A 25,888-nucleotide genomic window follows, 5' to 3' on the forward strand; every position below is an offset into this window, starting at 1 on the left:
AATTGAATATAGCTGGCTTGTGGGTCTCGAAGTGCATGATCTGTGGATACAACGCACATACATCTGCATCCATTAAAATATCACTGGGAATCCAATGAATGTCCCAGGCAGATGTGGCTTGGGTAGTACCTCCTCAGTTTTTTTGTTTCCCATGGTTGCTTTTCCTATTCACAGCTTACAACTGTGAGTTCTCATCAACTCAGAGATACTTTGAAGGTCCAAGTTCTCTGTTTGATGAGCCATGATGCAGCAGAGAAGGGAAGTTGATTATTAACCATACCCTCTCCACCCCCGACCCACACAAATCAGTGAAAGGGAAAAAATTAAACAAGATATTGAAAAATATCCAGAGAAACAATAGGAATGGCTTTGATTTTTATAATAATTCCATCATATATCCATTTGACAATGCAGAAATCATTACGTTTTTGATCTCATAAAATGTTTGGATGGCATGCTTATAATTCAGAGGAAAAAACACTTAAGGAATATAATTCACTCCACTTTTGTACTTGGGGGTTGAGAGATAACCTTACATGGGATAAATAGTTTTAATGTGTTTGTTATAATGTCATTCTTTAATAGCACTTTATGTAAGTAACACTCAAGCATGGCAACATAATAGCCCTGAGAAATATACAATTCAACCTGTGTGGAAAGTATTATTTTGTGAGGTACATAGACAAATACATTAGTCACTAGAGTGAAGATGGCATTTTCTTATCTTGGAGGTAGTTCTTCCAATTCTCAATACCTGTGCACTATGAAAGTAAAGTTGTTATGAAATCATAAAAATTGAAATATATACCAGAGGCCCCTTAGGAAAAACAATTCATTGACAGTGAAGTTCACTGAATGGCACATACACAGAATTTGTTGCAATTGGTTTCGATTTTGCAGAGGGGCTTGTATTTTTGTGCAAAAGGTGATTGGATAAAATGATGGTGGGATAAATCTTATAAAAAAAAATATTTTTCACAATAGTCTTCCACAACTTTGTCACCATGCATAAAATTCAAAGAAATTCTCAATGCCACGGGTTAAGTAACCATTTTACTTAGTCTGCTTTTTCCTTGTCTAGACTGAAGTTTTCAATGGACTTGACTGTGCTGCAAAACAAAGCTGCGGTGTCTCTCTTGACTTTAGCCAGAGAGCAAATATAGGAAACTGTGATCCTTTCCTTAAAAAATTTTTTCACTTAGGTAGGAGGCACAAAGCATCAGAAATGCATTAAAATTATAAGAAATGCATTTAAAAAATTTTAAACTAAGGTTAAGTTCAAATAGAAGCAAGGGAGATACTGAGAAATGAAACAATTAGGGAGTAGTGCAGAATCATCACGTTGGAAGATTTGTTGAGATTACTTTTATGTTTTGTTGTTTCTTTTCCTGTGGCTTCCTTTCCCTCACTTTCATAAAGGCTCATTTATCTTGGTAAGGTGTTATCTGATCCACTGACTGCAGGCTCCCCAGCCTAGACCATTGGCATTTAACTTGTCAAAGGACACAACTTAAATATTCCTTCCTGTTCTAGCAATATGTCACTTTCTAAATAAACAAATATTAAGAAATTTATTAATACTTATTCTATGATATGTTCTGCCCTAACACTTTACTGGGATGAACTTGGGCAGAGAAATGAGGCAGAGAGAGATTCGATAACTTTCCCATGATAAGACAGTAGGATTGGATTCAAATCCTAGCAGTCTGGCTCCAAAGCCCAAGTATTTATAAACTATAGTTTTTTTTTCCCCACTGTGGACACAAGTCTGAATAACTGTCCACAGACATGAATGGATGTACCATGCCTCTTAAAGAGAAAACAAACATGAATTTGCTTGCTGTTTATAAAACATCATAGAAATACACACAGAAACTGAGAACATTGGATCCTTCTGGGGTAGGACTTGCATAAAGGAGAGATAGTAGTGCAAGGAGAGATTTCCAAGTATATCTTTCTGGAAGTTTTGTATTTTGAAATCCAGATGCATTACTTTCACACACAAAAAAAGGATAAATAAATAAAACAGGGAAAAAAAGAACAATTACGAGAGTCAGTAGATTCTACCATGCCAACAAGAAATTGTAAACCCAACATTAAAAAGGAAAATTAAAGACATCCTTGGGGAATTCAACATGTTTTATTTTGCCAGGCACATGATTTCTTCAATATCCAATTAAATAATACTGTGCTAACTACATTTTCTAACAGAGTGAACATTCACTGTAATGACAGTTTCATCATGCTAAAATCTATTCACAAACCTACACTGTTAAAAAAAGTGCATTTCTAGGAAATTTTATGTACAAATGGAAAACATATCAAGTCATCGAACCGTCAAACTACACAAAATAAAACCAACCAATCAACCACCAACATTCAGTATACGTTAACAATATTTTAAGAAAGAAAATTTTCTTTACATTTGGCAGTTTTGTTCAAGAGGGGCTCTATAATTTTAAAAGTAAAATAATAAAAGTATATACAATTTAATAATGTTCAAAATAGAAGATATTAAATAGCACAAATAATGTTACAACACTAAACACCCTATTGTCTATCAGTTTGGGTTTACATGAAGCAAGGGGACCTGTATAGTTTACCCTATCCTCTGTGTCTAAAACAATTTTACTTTCAACTCTGTACATAGAATAGATTGGCCATAAATACAGAAGATGGTTTTGGCTTTATGCACATTTCTATTTGTGCAAGTAGAGTAGAAATAATGACCTACTTGCAAAACAACCTGCTTTAGAGACTACTTTAGAATCATATACATTTGGAACAATAGCTTTTATTTAATAGGTTTTTTTGAATAAACATTATTTATGTTGTGTTTGTTAACTGCTATTTTTGCCCCATTGAGGCTTCCTCTTATAATATCATAATTTACCACCATTTAAATAATAAACTTTATTCCTAGATTTTGATCAGTGATTACATTCATTTTGACAATGATTTTAGTTCTTGACGCTTTATATTGTAGTGCTTAGGAAGGTAATATATCTGCCTTGATTACCTTCTTCTTGGCTTGTTAACTACAAATAAAACTTTCGTATTAGATTTTGATTAGGTATGATATAAGTTCTGTTTGCACCTAGAAACATGAAAATGTCTTTAAAACTAAGTAAAATGAAAGAGCAAAAGTTGTGTTTTTAAAAGAAATGTGAGGATATGAAGAAAATTTTCATACTTCTCCCATCTAGTTGTTATTTGGAGTAAAAAAAAAAATCACTTTTAAATTACTCTAATAAAAGGATCCAAACATACAATTAGAAGATAGTTATTTTATTCATCACAAACTTACCACATTTGTATTTATATACCAGTGAACATAATGTACCAACATTCTTTTAAAATAAAGTATGTCTATTTTTGTTCAAATTAGAATTTTTCTCACTTCTCCACAAAATGAGCATCTCTCCAGCATACATGAAAGAGTATTAAAAAAAAAAAGAATCGGTGACTTAAAAATCAGTATGATATCTGAGGTTGCTAAACAAAAAAAGTGAGTTAATCATTGAAATTAATTATTGAAGTTAAAAATTAGTAACATTTTTAATAAACTTCTGTCAATAAAATTGCATTTTCTACCTTGTTTTTTTCTATTTTTTTTCCATTTTGATGGTTTCGGCCCTCATATACAAGTTTGATATTTCAAAAGAAATTTCTTCTTATATTTTTTAAAATGCCATACAAACTAGAAAATTAGAATAAACACATTTATCAATTAAACTGTGTAAGATTATATTCTCTGAATCTAGAATAACTTAAATAACTTCCAAAAAAGAAAGTGCTTTTGTTTGGAAGATGATTACATAACAATATAAACTTAAATGCTTCACTGACATAATTCCAATTAAAGATATTAATGGTTAGGTGTCCTTTTATCTTCCTGAAACAAGGGAACAGAGATCAATGACAGATATCAAAAACTGATAATTTTTGCAATCTTAAAAGTAACCAATACTATATTTCACTGGAAGCACATAAACTCCATGTTATCTTTTTATGAAAATCGCTCGTGTTTTAGATTCCCTCTTCCTTGTCTCTTTTCTATTCTACATTTCTTTTGACAACTACTCTGTCACATGCATTTATATAACTTTTACTATGTAAAAATTGTGAACTTGGCATTTGGTCTTGTATACAAATGATTGACAGAACTCTAAACCCTTAAAGCAAGGATGGAAGATCACAGGTTATGGCCCTAGTTCAATTAAGGGATGTAAGAATTCTAGTTTTATAGTCGCCATATTGGTTTTGAAGAAAAGGTAAATAAAGATAAATAAAATCTAGGTTAAGTTAAATATTTCTATGCACCATGAGGACCATGACATGTCTAGTGCTAGTCAATATCATACAAGAAAATGCATACTCATTTCAGTTCATGTAACATTCACCTTTAGGAGTGAGTAACCACCTTTCTCAGGAATTTCCCATGGGTAAAGCACAAGATTCTTTGCTCGAAAGTTGATCACTGAAGACAGATCATTTACTGATGGAAGCATAAGCCCCATTTAAGAAAACATTATGACTCTGGCAGCTGATTCCTCCTATTTCTACTTTTCCGGCTATTGATGAGAGCCTTTAACTTGCCATAGTCCCCTCTCATCTTCTGGGATTCTTCTCCGTGTTGATGTTGCTGCCGAGTATCTTTGCAGTACTGATTAATCATCTGCATTTCTGAGTGGCTGAACGCCCCCATGATGTCCTTTGGGTGGAAGGGTAAAGCCCTCACAGAGCTGGCCCAGGTCCATGGAGACCATTTGTCTGTAACAACAGCCACCATTTCGGAATCTAAAACTTTAAAGTTGATCTTGGCTATGGTCTGCTTGAAGCTGTTTTCTGTTGCAATGCAGTGATACAGTCCTTGGTCAGAATTCTGAACGGAGCGGATCAGGAGTCCTTGTGAAGTGGCTATGATTCGCTCATTCAGCTTGACCTAAAAGAGAGATATCAAAGTTCTGAATAGCCAACTCTATATATCTTCTAAAAAGATATGACCAACAATACAGAGTGTTAACTTCCTTCTTAGTAGACACAGATTTTTGGTAAGTTCTATTTTGCCTTTTTTTTTTTTTTTTTTTTTTTTGCTCAGAAAATCTAGTCTCAGCGGTACTGAATCTATTAAAGAGAGGGTGAAGTTATCACTCATATTGCCCAAAATAGCTTAAAGTGCATTCCCTTTGTATAGAAGTAGTTTCTCCACATATAAGCCAGAGTTTGGGATGTTTCTGGAATGTAAATCACAGTCAACATATATAAATGAAATTCACAGATAGTTTAAAATGTCTATTTTATCCTGTAGTTCTTGCCTTTTATTGTAATTAAAATACTCACTCTCACATATTGAGTAAAAACATGAAGCCACAATTAAAGAGTTGAATTTTGCCTTTTTTTCAATGAATGAATGAATATTCCCTTAACTAGAAATTTTATAAGCAGAGGCAGCATTTTGAACATTATCAAGGGCTTTTTCCTATTATCTAACACAAAGAATGACTAAAAATAAGCTGGAACTCATTATCTTGTAAGTACTCCAAGTGGTTTTACTTTCCAAGGAAAAGTAATAAGAAGCTATGAGGTGAATATTTAATTACTTTACAGGCTTATACTGGGAAAAATATCATTTTGTAGATATAAACTAAATGCTGAAATCCATTTCCTTACAGTTCCCGCTATAGCACTGTCAATGAACACATAAAAACCTAAGTGGTGAGTAGTTCCTTCACATGTATACTCAGGAATGCTCTTTCATTGAGGGAAGAAAGAAATTTGACCCAAAGAAAAATAAGGGAAGGCAAAATATAGTATTGAAAAACAAAAAATAGAACAGAACTAGAAAAGAGAGATTAGGAAAAAGTAAGGACAGAAATGTATAAAGCAAAATTTTTTATGTTCATTTAATTTTTAAAGTTTAAATGCGCCTTGAAAATAGTTTTAAATAATGTAGAAATGCATTCAGAAATAATAGAAAAGAAAGCCTTTTCCATTTGTGTGAAATTGGGAAAAATTTTGGAGGCCAATTTGATAATATCTATTAGCATGTATATAATATTCAGTGCAGACATTTTATTTCTAGGAATTTATATAGAAGATATACTCATACAAGTATGCAGATATTCATTTATATGATGTTTTTGATAAGAGGAAAAACAAGAAATAATGTAACCAGTAGATAGCTTCAGAAAACTTAAGGTATTTTCATACAGTGGAATACTATGCAGCCAAGAAAAATAAGGCAGCTCCACATGTACTGATATGAAGTGTGTGTGTGTGTGTGTGTCTGTGTGTCTGTGTGTATGTATCAGAGAGACAGAGACAGAGAAAGAGAGAGAGGAAAATAGGAAGATTATGGAGACTATTTGGAGGAATATATAATTCTTAGCAGCCTTATACTCTGAGAAGTGGGAATAAGTATTGATGTGGAGAAGAGGAGGGCTTTTAGTTTTCACTTATGCTATTCAATATGAACTATTTGCATTTTTCTCTGCAAGCTTTTTTTTACCATTTGTCTTACTTTTCAAAATAAAAGTTCAATATTTGCACACCATTAATATGAGAAATATGTGTATGTTTGCCTAAACTACTAAGGAAGAATTAAGATAAATTTAATTAAATGTTAATAGTTTATTCAACTAAAGTGAGACTGAGTGGAATTGTGATCTGCTTGAATTCTGGACAGATTTTCGTAATTACATTAGAGTTAATTTTTTCATAGTCTTAAATTATGGCATTCTTTTGTCTTTTGAGATTGGAAGAAAAATCAATATAGTCATATTTGAGTCTCCACATTCTTGAACCTTCTGAAATAGAACATTAGAAATACCATAAAAGTGATAAAATTTATGATCCATTCCCTTTTAAATTTCATTTGATAATTCCTGTGACATGTATTCAAGACTGTATATATTCATTTATTTCAATTTTACATAATAGAAATTACATTCACTCATTATATACTATTCCACTGGACTTTCTACTGAATAAAAGAAAAGCATGTTATCTATGTTAGGTAAGCCCCCGTTTGAGTTTTGGATTTCCAATTCACATACACACATACAGACTTTCTCTGGAAGGATGGTTCATGTCCACGTGTCATGTTCTAACCTAAGAATTCCGTTTCTGTATGATAATCATCATAGTACTTTATGAATTTTACCCCAGATTACTTTGCAAGGCAATTATTCTTATGCTTCATATCCATTCAAAATAATTTTAAATTAATTAGACTACAGACAATTCAAGACTAATTTGATGATAGATTTGACAGCAAAGAAAATAGGTCTCAAATAATAATTTTTTATGAATGAAAAAACTAAAAAAAAAAATTTTATATCATGGAAATCTGGGGCAAGAAGGGGCCCTGAAGTGCATGGAGCTCATCTTTGATAGTTATGTCTCATCTTACACAAGTGGTCATCAGCCTATGGTTTAATATTCCAGTGACAGGGGACACAAAATTTCCTAAACAGCTCATAACATCTTTGGATAGGCAGGTCTGAGAATTGGGAAGTATTTTCTCATAAAGAGCCAATATCTGTTTCAGTAATTTTGATGCAATGCCTGTGTTCTACATCTTGGGATTGTATCCATTCTACATAGCCCTCATTAATCTAATATGTAGTATGGAAACTGTCTACAATAGAACACACACAAATGCAGAAGGCTCTATTTTCTCTTTGCTGCATCAGACTTTATGATGTACTGTTAGTACCACTGCAGTCTAGGCTACTTTAATGGTTTATATATACATATGTATTTTTCTTCTTATCCTTTCATTTGTCAGGACAACGTGATATCAATATTATGGAATTCATTATTTATAATATTTCACTCTATGCTGTTTTACAATGTTTTCCTTTTTTTTTTTTTTTTTTGCGGTACGCGGGCCTCTCACTGTTGTGGCCTCTCCCGTTGTGGAGCACAGGCTCCGGATGTGCAGGCTCAGCGGCCATGGCTCACGGGCCCAGCCGCTCTGCGGCATGTGAGATCCTCCCGGACCGGGGCACGAACCCGTGTCCCCTGCATCGACAGGCGGACTCTCAACCACTGTGCCACCAGGGAAGCCCTACAATGTTTTCCTTTTAAAGCAGCTCTTTACAATCAGTGAAAGGTTAATAATATAAGTGTCCTTTTATTTGAAAATCGAGGTTTTTATTACATATCAGTAAATAAAGGCAATGGTCTCATACACAGTGATTCCACATATTACCTAACAAAACCCCAGGAGTTATGAATAATAAAGCAATGGAAACAGATTACCACACAGCAGAAAAATGCTCTTTACCATTTCCTGCTGAGGAAAATTGAACTTTTTTAAAAGCCCCTTTTATCTTGTGAATCACACAAAGCTGTTGTATGAGAACTTAGCTTCTGGATTTGCACACATCTTGTTTCTTTTACAAATGCTTCCTCACAGCAATACCCCCATCTGAGTGCACAAGCTCTTGTTTTAATCACTGTGTTATCAAGGTGAGCAGGAAGAAAGGATTTCTAATTAATCCGTCAACTCTATGGACAAAGCATTTTAAAGAAGGTGGCACTTGTCATCCCAGAGACATTAAAGGATGTTCATATGTCTTTCCTTTTTCATTTGATCTGAACCTCACTGAGGGATGGTGATTTAATGCTCTTTCCAAAGCCCTGACTGATTGCTGCTCTGCTGAGTTACTCACCTCTTTCCTTCTGTCCTCGTCTTTCTGTAACAACCACTTGATAGATGCCTGTGGAGACTTGGGGACACACTCAAGGAAAGTGGTGTTATTTTTTACTCCATACTGAACAATTTCAGCTGCATTTCTATATGCTGAAGAGCAAAAATAAAAGGAGAGAGGATGACAATGGAATTTGGAACATATTCTATTATTTGAATGTTTGTTTCTCTATAAAATTGTGAGCGACTGTGGCAAACCCCAAAGGCAGTCTTAATCATTTAACAAGCAGACTATTATACATTGTTTGCCTGGTTTGTTTAACCTAAAGGGAAGGAGAGAAAGATATAAGGGAATCAATGTTTATTCAAGAATTACTTTACACGAAGGAATACACTTAATATCATCTTGAACATTTAATTATTATAACATCTTTGTGAATTAAATTTTCTCAGCTTTTCATAGCTGAACAAATTGAGGCTGTGAGTTATGAGGAAACATATCCTAGTTAAAGAATTAGTAAGTGCCAGGCAATACTGAAGCCAAGTTCATCCCACCCTTAAACTCCATACTCAGTGTGGTATAGATTAAATTCGGAAAGGCAGAAAAGGCAGAAAGCAAGGTGTGGCCACAGTGGGATGTAATGGTTGAGAAAACGATCTTTGAAATCAGATTTTAGCTGAGGTAAAATCTTGACTTTATCACTACTGGCTGTGTAACCTTAGAGAAGTTATTTAATATCTCTGTGCTTCAGTTTTACTTGGTTCTAAAACAGACATTTTCAGACATTCTTTACTGAAATTCTTAAATTAGGAAGAGTATTTAGTATAATCATGTGGTAGCTTAGACATGGGCAGAATTCTCATTCATAAAGTGGGAATAGGAATAGACCTTACTTAAGAATAATTTCTTGAGCACTGAAATAATCCATGAAAAAGCACTTAGCTCAGGTTTTGACACAAAGTCAACATCGCTGTTTGCTCATCATTACCTCCGCTGCAAATACTCTTACCACTATGACTGACACTCGGTTTTATAAAATACTCAGCAAACAGAGAAATAGTAACCTGGCTTTATTTCCTCAATTAGATGTATGGAACAATTAAGCAAAACGTGTCTCAATTTTCTTCTTGTAGTTAGTGTAGTTAGTGACAAGAGTTTCATTCTTTAAATAAAAACAAAAATGCTCAGACTCAAAAAGATTAGCAACAGGAATCTCAGTGTTAACAGTTAACAACAGTACCTCTGTAGCAACTTGGTGAGCCTGGAGGAAGGTCCCTCTGTTGGTGGGGTGGAGGTGGAGGGAGGGGGTCAGTGGGAAAAGTATAATAACATAATATCTCCATGTCAGGATGGGAAGAAAGGAATTAGATTAATTGTAAGATACAAGGCAGGACTGCCAGAAGTAAATGGAATGGTTGTAAACTGTAAAACCAAGGCACTAAAGTACACCCATGTTCAGAGCAGGATAATTCGTAATAGCCAACTTTTGGAAGCAGTGCAAGTGTTCATTGATGGATGAGTGGGTAAACAAAATGCGATATATATTATACATACAATGGATTATGTTTTCACCTTAAACAGGAAAAAACATATTCTGACACATGTTACAACATGAATGAAACCTGAAGAAGACATTAGGCTAAGTGAAGTAAGCCATTTACAAAAGGACAAATATTGTATGATTCCACTTATATGAGATATCTAGAGTATTCAGATTCATAGAGACAGAAATTAGAACAGTGGTTGCCAGAAGCTGGGGAAGGGGGAATAGGGAGTTAGTGTTTAATGGTTATGGAGTTTAACTTCGGGATGATGAAAAAGTTGTGGTGTTGGTTGCACAACATTGTGAATGTACTTAATGCCACAGAACTGTACACTGTAAAATGGTTAAGATAGTAAATTTCGTTATGTAATTTAACACAGTAAAAAACAAACAAACAAGATGTTATATTTTCTTCAGTGGTAAACAAAAAAATAAGTAAATTTTTTTCTTCAGAAAGAAAATAATGTCTAGGAAAATCTATAATTACTATCTTTGTGAAAGACTTACCTACTAACATATCCAAAGTATCTGTGTTCCCGGACTTTTGTTTTACAAAATTCTTAGTATACATACAAATAATATTTAATTTTTAATTACCATATATGAATACCACTAATTTTTTAGAGTGAATCTTTCTTTAAAATGACATACTTGAATCTATTACAAGGTTTCCCTTACTGAAATGTGATACTGAGCACTGCTAGTCTTTACCAAGTTTGACCACTTTTAATTACCTTTTAGATTAAATCCTCTGCATTGAGTCAATGGATTTCCATGTCTCACATCTTGTCGTCGGCTCCTCCTATAAAGCACAGAAGTATATACAAGTGACATAGAATTAACATCGCCAATTATACCACATTTAAAAGACTTCAGTTTAAATTTTGCAATCTTCTGATTGCCTAAGCTTTCATAAAGAAAGGTGGTCTGACTATCTGCATTTTTTTGTTCAATGCTTCAAATATAGTGTGGGTACTTAACCTTGTTTTCAATCTGAATTAATTCAGACTCTCCCCATCTACCACTTGTGATAGATGAACCTCCTATTATGTGTACATCCTGGGTAAATGCTAGATTCCAAGTTAATATTGTAAATTTTTATTTTACAGACATTCATAGAAAATTTTCTAAGATGATAACTCCAAAGTATAAACTCACTAGCATCTTCCTCCTTATAATTTTTTCTTAAATAAGTACAATTCTCTTACAAAAGTCAATGCTTTCAAACCATTTCCAGAGATACTAAAAAGTTTCCAGAACAAGAGATACAGAAAACATGGATTTTTAGTATAAAGCTAAGCAAAAATTTTCATTTACTAGAATAAGAATTTTCCTTCACGTTTTTATTTTGAAAAATTTCAAGACTACAGAAAAGTGGATACATGAATACAATGAATGATGGTATACCTAGACTCATAAATCGTGTTTTGCCATATTTATTTTTTCTCTCATATGCAAGTATATGTCATGTATATACTGTGTATGCACATATATGAAGATCTTTGGAAAATAAGTTGCAGACATGATAATTTTACACCCTTAAATGTATGTGTCTTTTAAGAATAAGTAATTTCCCTACATAAGAACAATATCATTATTATACTAAAGATATCAATATTTATTTAATAATACTATATAATACACATTTTATATTAAAATTTCACTACTTGTCCCCAAAATATCCCTTATGAAGTTTTTAAAGTTTATTCAGGATCCAATCAAGGTTCACTCAGGGTATTTAGTTGTTACATATCACCAACTTAAGCATTTCAAAAATTTAGTTACATCCTTTGTCAGTTGGTCATTATTTAAATTAAAGTTACTTGCAAACTATTTAATTTCTTGTCTTAGATTCACTTACACATTAGCTTCAATTGTATTACATAGTGCAACAAATCAAAATAGAGCAACTGAAATTCTCTTAGGTATGAATCGTGGACATGAACATGGTTATAAGAGAGAAGAAAGGCAACACTCTTCGAATATTGGGAGTACAGGGGTAGATCAGTTGTTTATTATCAGTGCTGAAAAGTATATATGGATAAGCATATCACTTAATTGGGTTAGTTAAGTCTCTTAATATTTTTAACCTTAATGATAAATTAAAATATTCAGTAAGAAGAAGGGAAATATTAAAATCACACTGGGTTTATAAAATTTGCAAAGCAAAATGAACCTCAAAGTCAATGATAATGAAAAAAATTATTTTAAGGTTACAGCAAATAGTTAATAGTTTAAATAATCAAGGGATTATATACATCTATTTATGAAAATATGAGTACAATTTTTGTGTCATTTAAGTATTGTTTCTCCCAAAAAGCCACATGATGCTTATTCAATTGTATATTTCTTTATAATCACACACACACAAACTAGTGGAAGTCACTCTTGTCTCAGAAATTATGATTAATACTGTATTTTAGAATAGATCCTATGTCAGGTTTTTACTGCATTGTATTTGCTATATTTTGAAGTCACAGCATTATTTACTACCAGCTAACTTGTGAGCGTATATTATATGAGAACCATATGACAGTTCTTATGGCTGAACAGGTCATTTTCAGCCATCTAGACAAGCAATATCACTCACAATGGTTAAACTTATTGTCCTGTGATCAGCACTGTGTTACGGTTTACTCAAGTACATGAACCTCCAAGCTGGGCGATCTGAATTTGCAGTATCACATAGCTTCCAGACATTCAAATACCATTCAAATACCATTGTTATAGCTTGGCTTAAATGATGAAAACAACAAGGCAGCCATCTGAGCTTTCTATATGTGTCGATTCCCTTTCAGGCATTTGTATAGCATTGTGAAAGCATGAGGGTAGACAGTCATATTATATTGCATCTAGGATTGGGGATTTGGCTCAAGTTGCCAATGTTTCTGCCATTATAGTCTATTCTTTTGGATAAACAATGAAATCATCTACTTCTTGTGTAAAAAAGCAGATATTTACTTTAAGTGTGAACTGATTATCTTGTCTTAAAGTTTCCAACTTCATGTCTGAATCCATAATAAATAACATTTGAGATTAAATTGTAATATTTGATACAGATGCACAAATAAAGGTAGTTGAGGGTGAAGAGGAAAAATGCTTATGTTGTTTACTATGAAAAAACTTTTTTTAAAAAAGAGAAACTACCGAGCCAATGATACTTAAAAACTCTATTATGTCAAAATATAACCTCCATTGACTTCCAAGTGTAACTGTACTTCTTTGTTTCCATACAAAGAACATGTTTTTGTTTTTCATTCCTATGAATTCCTCTACATGATCCTTGTGTTCCAGTTAGATAGTGCAACCGAAATAAAACCAGGTAAGTTAACACTATTAAAGAAAATGAAAAATACTCCAAATGATCATTTTCATATTACTATTTAATCTCTAAAGAAAACAAATGCTACATATGGGAATTTGGGAAATAATTCATGCAGCAAACATGTTTTGTATTCACTATAACTGTATGCTTAAAAAAGTTTGGGAATAATTTGGAGAATTTAAATAGTATAGATAGTTTTTTGTTGTTGTTGTTTGTTTGTTTTGCGGTACGCGGGCCTCTCACTGTTATGGCCTCTCCTGTTGTGAAGCACAGGCTCCAGACGTACAGGCTCAGCAGCCATGGCTCACAGGCCTAGCCACTCTGCGGCACGTGGGATCTTCCCAGACCGGGGCACGAACCCGAGTCCCCTGCATCGGCAGGCAGACTCTCAACCACTGCACCACCAGGGAAGCCCATATAGATAGTTTTAATGAAACTCCCAGTATGCTAGCCAAAGACAGGTAAGCGTAGGCCAAGGAATACCTTATATATGTGTGTATATGTACACACACACACACACAAATCAAAACCACAATAAGATATCACCTCACACCTATTAGAATGGATATATATATATATATATATGTGTGTGTATATATATATATATATATATACAGTATTTCTTTGGATCTCTGTGATAGAATTAAGACACTGCTAGAGGTATCAAGATAGCTCCTTAAATCCTTAGTTTCTTTTTCAGCCCATGATACATGTTTTTTTTCCTATCTGTACTTGAAAAACTGTGGTATAATTGACATATAACATTATATTAGTTTCAGGTGTACAGTTTCATATTTATATATATTGCAAAATGATCACCACAGTAAGTCTAGTTAACATCTGTCACCTTACATAGTCAATTACAAAAGGGTTTTTTTTTCCTATGATGAGGACTTTAAGATCTACTCTCCTAGCAACTTTCAAATATGCACTACAGTATTAGTAAGCAGTCACCATGCTTTACCTTACATACCCATGACAATTATTTTGTAACTGGAAGTCTGTACCTTCTGACCCCCTTTTGCCCATTTTTCCCACCACCACCACCCCTACCTCTGGCAACCACAAATCTGTTCTCTGTATCTATGAGCTCCCTTTTGTTGTTGTTTTTAAAATTCCACATAAAAGTGAGATCACACAGTATTTGTCTTTCTCTGTCTGACTTATTTTCCTTAGCATAATGCCCTCAAGGTCCAACCATGTTGTCAGAAATGGCAAGATTCCATCATTTTTTATGGCTGAAGAGTACTCCATTGTGTGTGTGTATGTAAGTATGTACCTATCAATCTATCTATCTATCTATCTATCTACCATATCTTCTTTATTCATTCATCCACTGATGGACACTTGGGTTGTTTTCATGTGTTTGCTATTGAAAATAATGTTGCAATAAGCATGTGGGAGCATATATCTTTTTGAATTAGTGTTTTTGTTTTCTTTGGATAAGTACCCACAAGTGGAATTGTTGGATTGCATGGTAGTTCTATTTTTATTTTTTTCGGGAACCTATACACTTTGCCATAGTGGGTGCACCAATTTACATTCACATCAACAGTTCACAAGGGTTCCCTTTCTTCCACATGCACGGTAACACTCGTTATTTTTTGACTTTTTGATGATAGCCATTCTAACAGGTATGAGGTGATAACTCACTGTGGTTTTTGATTTGCATTTCTCTAATGATTAGTGATTCTGAACATCTTTTCATGTGCCCCTTGTTTATCTGTATGTCTCCTTGGAAAATGTCTGTTCAGATCTTCTGACCATTTTTAATCAAATTATTTGTATTTTTGCTATTGAGTGGTATGAATTCTTTATACTTTTTTTTAATAGATCTTTATTGGAGTATAATTGCTTCACAATACTGTGTTAGTTTCTGTTGCACAAAAAAGCGAATAAGCCATATGCATACACATGTCCCCATATCCCCTTCCTCTTGAGGCTCCCACCCCTCTTCCCTATCCCACCCCCTCTAGGTCATTGCAAAGCACTGAGCCGATCTCCTTGTGCTATGCTGCTGCTTCCCATCAGCCAACTATTTCACATTCGGTAGTGTATATATGTTGATGCTATTCTCACGTCGCCCCAGCTTCGCCCTCTGACCCCATGTCCTTAAGTCCATTTTCTATCTACTTCTTTATTTCTGTCCTGAAACTAGGTTCATCAGTACCTTTTTTTTTTTTTTCGATTCCACATATATACGTTAACATAAGGTATTTGTTTTTCTCTTTCTGACTTGCTTCACTCTATATGACAGACTCTAGGTCCATCCACCTCACTACAAATAATTCAATTTCATTTCTTTTTATGGCTGAGTAATATTCCATTGTATATATGTGCCACATCTTCTTATCCATTCATCTGTGGATGGACATGTAGGTTGCTTCCATGTCCTGGCTATTGTAAATAGAGCTGCAATGAACATTGTGGTACATGTCTCTTTTTGAATTATGGTTTTCTCAGGGTATATGCCCAGTAGTGGGATTGCTGGGTCATATGGTGGTTCTATTTTTAGTATTGTAAGGAACCCCCATACTGTTCTCCATAGTGGCTGTATCAGTTTACATTCCCACCAGCAGTGCAGGAGGGTTCCCTTTTCTCTACACTCTCTCCACCATTTGTTGTTTGTAGATTTTCTGATGATGCCCATTCTAACCAGTGTGAGGTGATACCCCATTGTAGTTTTGATTTGCACTTCTCTAATAATTAGTGATGTTGAACATCGTTCCATGTGCCTCTTGGCCATCTGTATGTCTTCCTTGGAGAAATGTCTATTTAGGTCTTCCGCCAATTTTTTAACTGGATTGTTTGTTTTTTGATATTGAGCTCCATGAGCTGTTTGTATATTTTGGAGATTACTCGTTTGTCTGTTGTTTCATTTGCAAATATTTTCTCCCATTCTGAGCGTTCTCTTTTTGTCTTGTTTATAGTTTCCTTTGCTGTGCAAAAGCTTTTAAGTTTCATTAGGTCCCATTTGTTTATTTTTGTTTTTATTTCCATTACTCTAGGAGGTGTGTCAAAAAAGATCTTGCTGTGGTTTATGTCAAAGAGTGTTTTTCCTATGTTTTCCCTAAGAGTTTTATAGTATCTGGTCTTACATTTAAGTCTTTAATCCATTTTGAGTTTATTATTGTGTATGGTGTTAGGGAGTGTTCTAATTTCATTCTTTTACATGTAGCTTTCCAGTTTCCCCAGCACCACTTATTGAAGAGACTGTCTTTTCTCCGTTGTATATCCTTGCTTCCTTTGTCATAGACTAGTTGACCATAGGTACATGGGTTTATCTCTGGGCTTTCTATCTTGTTCCATTGATCTATGTTTCTGTTTTTGTGCCAGTACCATACTGTCTTGATTGCTGTAGCTTCGTGGTATAGTTTGAAGTCAGGGAGCCTGATTCCTCCAACTCCCTTTTTCTTTCTCAAGATTGCTTTGGCTATTCAGGGTCTTTTCTGTTTCCATACAAATTGTAAAAATTTTTGTTCTAATTCTGTGAAGAATGCCATTGGTAGTTCGATAGGGATTGCATTGAATCTGTAGATTGCTTTGGATAGTACAGTCATTTTCATAATATTGATTCTTCCAATCCAAGAACATGGTATATTTCTCCATTTGTTTTTGTCATCTTTGATTTCTTTCTTCAGTGTTTTATAGTTTTCTGAGTACAAGTCTTTTGCCTCCTTAGGCAGTTTATTCCTAGGTATTTTATTCTTTTTGTTGCAATGATGAATGGGATTGTTTCCTTAATTTCTCTTTCTGATTTTTCATTGTTGGTGTATAAGAATGCCAGAGATTTCTGTGCATTAATTTTGTATCCTGCAATCTTAGCAGATTCATGATTAGTTCTAGTAGTTTTCTGGTGGCATCTTTAGGATTTTCTATGTATAGTATCACGTCATCAGCAAACAGTAACAGTTTTACTTCTTCTTTTCCAATTTGTATTCCTTTTATTTCTTTTTCTTCTCCGATTGCTGTGGCTGGGACTTCCAAAACTATGTTGAATAAGAGTGATGACAGTGGACACCTTTATCTCATACCTGATCTTAGTGGAAATGCTTTCAGTTTTTCACCATTGAGTATGATGTTTGCTGTGGGTTTGTCATATATGGCCTTTATTATGTTGAGGTAGGTTCCCTCTATGCCCATTTTCTGGACAGCATTTATCATAAATGATGTTGAATTGTGTCAAAAGCTTTTACTGCATCTATTGACATGATCATATGGTTTTTATTCCTTAATTTGTTAATGTGGTGTATCACATTGATTGATTTGCGTATATTGAAGAATCCTTGTATCCCTGTGATAAATCCCACTTGATCATGGTGTATGATCCATTTAATGTGTTATTGGATTCTGTTTTCTAGTATTTTGTCCAGGATTTTTGCATCTATGTTCATCAGTGATATTGGTCTATAATTTTCTTTTTTTGTGATATCTTTTTCTGGTTTTGTATCAGGGTGATGGTGGCTTCATAGAATGAATTTGGGAGTGTTTCTCCCTCTGCAATTTTTTGGAAGAGTTTGAGAAGGACAGGTGTTAGCTCTTCTCTAAAAGTTTGATAGAATTCTCCTGTGAAGCCATCGGGTCCTGGACTTTTGTTTGTTGGAAGATTTTTAATTACGGTTTCAATTTCATTACTTGTGATAGTTCTGTTTATATTTTCTTATTCTTCCTGGTTCAGTCTTGGAAAATTGTACCTTTCCAAGAATTTGTCCATTTCCTTGTGGCTGTTCATTTTATTGGCATATAGTTGTTTGTAGTAGTCTCTATAATCCTTTGTATTTCTGCAGTGTCAGTTGTGATTTCTCCTTTTTCACTTCTATTTTTATTGACTTACTTCCTCTCCATTTTTTTCTTGATGAGTCTAGTTAAGGGTTTATCAATTTTGTTTATCTTCTCAGAGAACCAACTTTTAGTTTTATTGATCTTTGCTATTGTTTTCTTCATTTCTATTTCATTTATTTCTGATCTGATCTTTATGATTTCTTTCCTTCTACTGACTTTAGGTTTTCTTTGTTCTTCTCTCTCTAGTTGTTTTAAGTGTAAGGTTAAATTGTTTATTTGAGATTTTTCTTGTTTCTTGAGGTGAGATTGTATTGCTATAAACTTCCCTCTTAGAACTGCTTTTGCTGTGGCCCATAGGTTTTGGGTTGTCGTGTTTTCATTATCATTGGTTTCTATGTATTTTTTAATTTCTTCTTTGATTTCTTCAGTAATCTCTTGGTTATTTAGTAGCGCACTGTTTAGTCTCCATGTATTTGTGTTTTTTACATTTTTTTCCTGTAATTGATTTCCAATCTCATAGCATTGTGGTCAGAAAAGATGCTTGATATGATTTCAATTTTCTTAAATTTTCCAAGTCTTGATTTGAGACCCAAGATGTGATCTATCCTGGACAATGTTCTATGTGCACTTGAGAAGAAAGTGTATTCTGCCACTTTTGGGTGGAATGTTCTATAAATATCAGCTAGATCTATCTGGTCTATTGTGTCATTTAAAGCTTGTATTTCCTTATTTATTTTCTGTTTGGATGATCTGTCCGTTGGTGTAAGTGGGGTGTTAAAGTCCCTTACTATTATTGTGTTACTGTTGATTTCTCCTTTCATGGTTGTTAAGCATTTGCCTTAAGTATTGAGGTGCTCCTATGTTGGGTGCATAAACATTTATAATTGTTATATCTTCTTCTTGGATTGATCCTTTGATCATTATGTAGTGTCCCTCCTTATCTCTTTGTAACAGTCTTTATTGTAAAGTATATTTTATCTGATATGAGTATTGCTACTCCAGCTTTCTTTTGATTTCCATTTTCATGGAATATCTTTTTCCATCTCTTCACTTTCAGTCTGTTTGTGTCCCTAGGTCTGAAGTGGGTCTCTTGTAGACAGCATATATATGGGTCTTGTTTTTGTATCCATTCAGCCAATCTGTGTCTTTTGGTTGGGTCATTTAATCCATTTACATTCAAGGTTATTATCGATACATATGTTCCTATGACCATTTTCTTAATTGTTTTGGGTTTGTTTTTGTGGGTCTTTTTCTTTTCTTGTGTTTCCTGCTCAGAGAAGTTTCTTTAGCATTTGTTCTAAAGCTGGTTTCGTGGTGCTGAATTCTCTTAGCTTTTGCTTTTCTGAAAAGCTTTTCACTTCTGCATCGAATCTGAAGGAGATCCTTGCTGGGTAGAGTAATCTTGATTGTAGGTTTTTCTCTCTCATCACTTTAAGTATATCCTGCCACTCCCTTCTGTCCTGCAGAGTTTCCGCTGAAAAATGAGCTGATAACCTTATGGGGATTCCTTTGTATGTTGTTTTTTTGTTTTTTCCTTGCTGCTTTTAATATTTTTTCTTTGAATTTAATTTTTGTTAGTTTGATTAATATATGTCTTGGTGTATCTTTCCTAGGGTTTATCCTGTATGGGAGTCTCTGTGCTTCCTGGACTTGGGTGACTATTATCTTTCCCATGTTAGGGAAGTTTTCAACTATAATCTCTTCAAATATTTTCTCAGACCCTTTCTTTTTTTTTTCTTCTTCTGGGACCCTTATAATTTGAATGTTGGTGTGTTTAGTGCTGTCCTGGAGGTCTCTGAGATTGTCTTCAATTCTTTTCATTCTTTTTTCTTTATTCTGCTCCTTGGAAGTTATTTCCACAATTTTGTCTTTCAGATCACTTATTCATTCTTCTGCCTCAGTTATTCCGTTATTGATTCCTTCTAGTGCATTTTTCAATTCAGTTATTGTGTTGTTCATCTCTGTTTGTTTGTTCTTTAGTTCTTCTAGATCTTTGTTAAACATTGCTTGTATTTTCTCAATCCGTGCCTCCATTCTATTTCTGAGATTCTGGATCATCTTTACTATCATTACTCTGAATTCTTTTTCAGGTAGATTGCCTATTTCCTCTTCATTTATTTGGTCTTGTAGATTTTTACCTTGCTCCTTCATTTGTGACATTTTTTTGCTGTGTCATTTTTTTTTTTTTTTATGAGTGGGATTGTGTTCCTATCTTACTGGTTGTTTGGCCTGAGGCTTCCAACACTGGAGTTTTTCGGCTATTGGGTAGAGCTGGGTCTTGGTGCTGAGACAAGGAACTCTGCGAGACCTCACTCTGATGAATATTCCCTAGGATCTGAGGTTCTCTGTTAGTCCAGTTGTTCGGACTCAGAGCTCCCACTGCATGAGCTTTGGCCCAACCCTGGGTTTGTGAACCAAGATCCCGCAAACCACCTGGGGCGGCAAAAAAAAAAAAAAAAAAAAAAAAGAATAGCAAAGTAAAAAATAAAATTAGACTAGGAAACTAACAGATATGTTAGGAAGAATATAAAAGTAAAAATATAGATGAATCAACAACTGGAAGGTACATTAGTACCACAATAGTAAAAAAGAGGAGGAGGGAAAAGAAGAAAAAGCGGGGGGGAAGGCCTTGGCTGTGGAAGGCAGGGCCTAAGCAAGGGCGAGGTTTGGGCGGTGGGTGGGGCCAAACCTTGCCCTTGCTTAGGCCCTGCCTTCCACAGCCAAGGCTGGAAAAGGCCCTGGGGGCTGTGGGGGTGTGGGGCTTAGGCTCAATGGAACAGAAGGGGCCCAGGTGTGCCCCCCACCCCTGTTCTCAGAGGGCGGGGGACCTCACCTGGGATCCCAGCAGGCTTCTTGGGCATGAGTGGGCAGGGAAATGCCATCCTCTCGTCTCCTGCTCCTCTGGTCTGGGAGGGCCCCTCCTGCCTGCCTCTCCTGATCTCCCTGGCCTCAGGGGCACAGATCCTATCTGGCTTCCACTTCTTCTATCCCCTCAGTCCCGCTACGTCCTGCTGGTTCACTTTGGGGTTCCTCCCATCTCTTTCAGCATCAGAGTCCCCCACCAGTGGCCAGCAGGTGCCCTAGTTGTGGGGAGACACTAACTCTGCATCTTCGCACACGGCCATCTTGACTCCGCCTCCTCTTTATACATTTTGGATAATAACCCCTTATAGGATATATGTTTTGCAAATATTTTCTCCCATTCAGAAGGTTGCCTTTTCATTTTGTTGATGGATTTCTTTGCTGTGCAGAAGCATTTTAGTTTGATATAGTCCCACTTGTTTATTCTTGCTTTCGTTACTTTTGCTTTTGGAGTCAGATCCAAGAACTAATCACCAAGACATATCAAGGAGCTTACTACCTACATTTTCTTTCAGGAGTTTTGTGGTTTCACGTCTTATGTTCAAGTCTTCAGTTCATTTTGAGTAAATATTTGGGTGTGGTATACGAGAGTAGTCTAGTTTCATTCTTTTGCATGTGGCTGTCTAGTTTTCTCAATACTATTTATTGACGTGCCTGTCCATTCCACATTGTATATTTTTGGCTCCTTGGTTGTAAATTAATTGAGTATATATGCTTGGGTTTGTTTCTGGGCTCTCTTGTCTCTTCCCTTGATCTATGTGCCTGTTTTTATGCCAATGCCATACTGTTCTGATTATTCTAGTTTTGTAGTATAGTCTAAAGTCAGGGAGCATGATTCAACCAGCTTTTTCTTCTTCCTCAAGATTCCTGTGGATATTCAGGGTCTTTTGTGGTTCCATACAAACTTTAGGATTGCGTGTTCTATTTCTGTGAAAAATGTCATTGGAATTTTGATAGGGGTTACCTTTAATCTGTAGACTTTGAAATTATCCAGGCCACTTTTCCCTACTCCAGATTCATATTTCTAATTGCCTACACAACATCTCCACTTGAATATCTCATAGGCAGCATTAACTTAACATTATCTTTCTCTCCACAAACCTGCTCCTTCCACAGTCTTCTCTTTCTCAGGAAATGACATGTACATACTTCTGATGCTCAGTTCTGAAAACTTGCTCATTTTTGAGTCCTCTATTTCTCTAACATCCCTACATGTAATATGTCAGCAGATTCTGTGAACCCTTGAACCCTATCCAGAATCAGACCACTTTTGGCTACCTCCACTTCTATCATCCCTTTGCAAGCCAACATTGTATCTCACTTGGATCATTAGTTAGTAGCCTAACTGCCTTGCAGCTTCTATTTCTTCTTTCCCACATCTTCTTCCCATCTCAAGACCTCAATCACAGCCAAACCCAACCAGACGATCTTTGTAAACCAAAAGTCAAATAATATCACTCCTGAGCACAAAAACTCTCAGCAGTTTCCCATTTAACTCTAAATAAAGGACCTTCAATGATTTACTAAGTCCTACGTCATCTGGCATTCTGATCCCTTTTCTTCCTACACTTTTTTTTTCTCCCTACCCTTTTTTTTTTCTCATTCCAGTATTGACCCATTAGTCTTGGTGTTGTTTTTTGGACAATCCTGGCACACTTAAGCTTTAAGGATTTCTGGCCCCTCTCTCCGAAATGCTGTTCTCCTGAATAATGGTGGTATCACCTCATGGTATCATTCATCATCACATTCAAGCCTTTGTTCAAATATACCTTCAGTAAGGCCTCCCCTGCCCACCCATTTAACAATGCAATCTCCTGCTTCCACATGCCCTATCTCCTTTCCCTGCTCTTTTAAAAGTTATAGGCCTTATCATTATTTGATGTACTGGAGGGTTTCTTTCTTTATTTGTTAATTGTCTGTATTCCCCCTCTAGAACTTATTATCCCTCAAGGCAGAGATTTTTGTCCTTTTGTTGTTAGTTTTTTTCCTGTTATATGCCTAGCTCTAGAATACTGCCTGGCAAATAATTGTCTCATGATACAAATTTATTGAAGTAATAGATAAAAAGATCAGAATAATCTTGATATGCAGAAGTGCTAGGGTTGTTTTAATCTGTCAAGTCCTTAAAGGCCTATATCTTTTTTGTTGTTGTTTGTTTGTTTTGTGGTATGCGGGCCTCTCACTGTTGTGGCCTCTCCCATTGAGGAGCACAGGCTCCGGATGTGCAGGCTCAGCAGCCACAGCTCACGGGCCCAGCTGCTCCGTGGCATGTGGGATCTTCCTGGACCGGGGCATGAACCCGTGTCCCCTGCATCGGCAGGCGGACTCTCAACCACTGCGCCACCAGGGAAGCCCAGGCCTATATCTTTAACAGAGAATAAAGGAGGTATAAAACACCATCACCCCAGTGATTTTATTTGAAATATCACTGGTGCTCAAGGCTGGTCCTATTTGCTCTCTCCTGATGACCTGTGTTTTATAGGTTTTCCTCCTGTCACCCATCATGACCCATATCAAATTTTGACTGGAAATAGCTGTGACCTTAGTTAAACCTAAATTCTGCTTATTCTTTGTTTTATAATTTCACTACTCGTGTTTCCTTCCAACTTGGTGCAAGTTGGTTCAGAGTTTCCTGCCTAAGTCTTCTCTTGGATAAAAGGCACTATGCCTCAGACTGCCTTAACCTCTTAATCTAACCAGCAATCATGCACTCACCATTCTAAGGGGTAAAGCATGGTCATCAAGGTTTTGAAAGTGTTCAAGGTACCCATTCTGGAGCGATGCTCCTGTTGCCTGAAGTAGGACAAGCATTTGATTACAGGGGAATTAAGCGGCCAGGGAAATCCTAGGAAAGTTAGATTTAAGGATATCTGAAGCATATAAAACAAAAAAGATAAAAATTAGGTAATGTGAGAGTTAAATGCTGCTTGAAATATTTGAGGTGCGGATTGTGTTGCAGAGGAACGTTAAAAGGAGAAAGGAATTTTTCCAAAGTACTGCATTCTAATATGTCTGTGAGAATCTCAAGTTATAAAGCAGGGCCATTTTCTGTTTTGTTGTTGCTGTTTTTTTAAATATGTTAATCCCAAACTCCTAATTTATCTCCTCCCAACCCCCACCCCTCTGTCTCCCTTGGTAACCATAAGTTTGTTTTCTATGAATGGCCATTTTCTTTATTCAAAGACTACATATGGTGCTAAACTTAGCTACTACTTTTAGTATCATTTTACAGAGTACTGCAATAGAGCTGATTTTAATAATGTGGAGCATTGCTTAATTGTCTGATGATGTCAATTTTGATTTTCAGCTGAATATTAATACTCACCGTTTCCCGGTTGGATAGAACCTAGAGCAAGCATGGCCATCCCAGGCGCAGTAAGGGTCTCTTGCCAGGCAGCAGTCAGCACAGGCTGTACCGTAGATGTGGCAGCGATGCAGAGATACTTGGGAAAGTCCTTCATTGGAGCTCACATACAACTGTTGCTATTAGAAGAATGATGGTGATTTATTTCAGATGTGGAAGTTAAAAGTGGACTTCCAGCAGGAACACAATATAATATATGCCCACAAACCCTTGGATTCATTTTGAAATAGACTAAAAACAAGAAGCAAAGTACAGAAGGGTATAAAGCCAAAATAAATAGAATTTTCCTACGTTAATATGCCTATAACATTACCACTTTCCTGTTTAAAAAAAAAGTTCAGAACACCATGTAGAATGGTAATGTATTTTAGACATTGGGATTCATTGTTCTCTCAGATTTGAGCTAATGTATTACAGATCTAAATTATGATGTTTGCCTTTTTTTCTTTGAATGCTGTCTCTTGGCAAAGCACAAGGCAGCTTTCTTATTCTTCAAGTCTGGCAAACCATTACCTTGTAAATTTGAAAAAGTAGAGTCTAAAATAAAGGGCACTTTTATGTTTAGAAAAAATAGATGGTAAATATTAGATAAAAATATTAGATTAAAAAAAATTTCACATGCCTTTGAAAGTGACTTATTACCGAGAGCAATTTTAACATTATTTAGAAGACTGTAAGTATTTATATTTAGACATGTTTTAAACTTTCTGTATGATCCCAAGATCTTCAGCAGCCTAAGTCATAAATAAAGATTTCATCCTCCTTCATTTGTACAGTGGCAAGAGCTTATTATGATATTTCTCCAACTCTTTTAGCTGTGCATAAAGCCGTTCTCAGGAGTTGAAGGGATGTTTCTAATTCACAGTCCTTATTTTACAAAGGACTGATAATATGTAATTCAAGTTAACATAGAATTTCTAAGCTGGAACTTGAATACATGCACATGTGCACACATATGTGTGTGTGTCTGTATGTATATAAATTTAGAAATTATATATAAATTTAAATATTATATATAAATTATATTTAAAAATTATATATAAATTTAAAAATTATATGTAGATTTAAAATTAAATCAGTGAGGGCACCATTGGTCTATCAGGTTCTGGAGGCACATCTCTGAGATTCAGATCCCAGCTACCACAAATTTGCTGGTTAACTTTTCTGAATCTCAGCTTTCTCTTTGGTAAGACTGAGACAATATAGCACTTACTCTATAGATTTTATGTAAGAACTAAATATAAGGGCTAACTCCACATAAAATGCTTAGAATAGTTTCTGGCACCTAAACGCTTAATGAATATTAAGCAATAGTATTAGTAAACTACCAATGAACAAGCTAGCAATTTACA

General features: G+C 35.2%; 1 protein-coding gene across 1 annotated transcript in view; it reads right to left on the reverse strand.

The window, feature by feature from the left end:
* Positions 1-2,121: 2,121 nt before the first annotated feature.
* SEMA3C (semaphorin 3C) overlaps positions 2,122-25,888 on the reverse strand; it is a 187,576-nt gene continuing 163,809 nt past the window's right edge. The window contains exons 15-18 of the mRNA XM_019940507.3: positions 24,498-24,655; positions 10,938-11,005; positions 8,682-8,812; positions 2,122-4,945 (exon numbers count right to left, since the gene is read on the reverse strand). Coding sequence (XP_019796066.1) covers positions 4,532-4,945; positions 8,682-8,812; positions 10,938-11,005; positions 24,498-24,655 — 771 coding nt within the window. The 3' untranslated portion in view covers positions 2,122-4,531. The remainder of the gene's footprint in view (positions 4,946-8,681; positions 8,813-10,937; positions 11,006-24,497; positions 24,656-25,888) is intronic.

This window comes from Tursiops truncatus, chromosome 9, assembly GCF_011762595.2.
Source record: "Tursiops truncatus isolate mTurTru1 chromosome 9, mTurTru1.mat.Y, whole genome shotgun sequence".
NCBI classification, from domain to species: Eukaryota; Metazoa; Chordata; class Mammalia; order Artiodactyla; family Delphinidae; genus Tursiops; species Tursiops truncatus.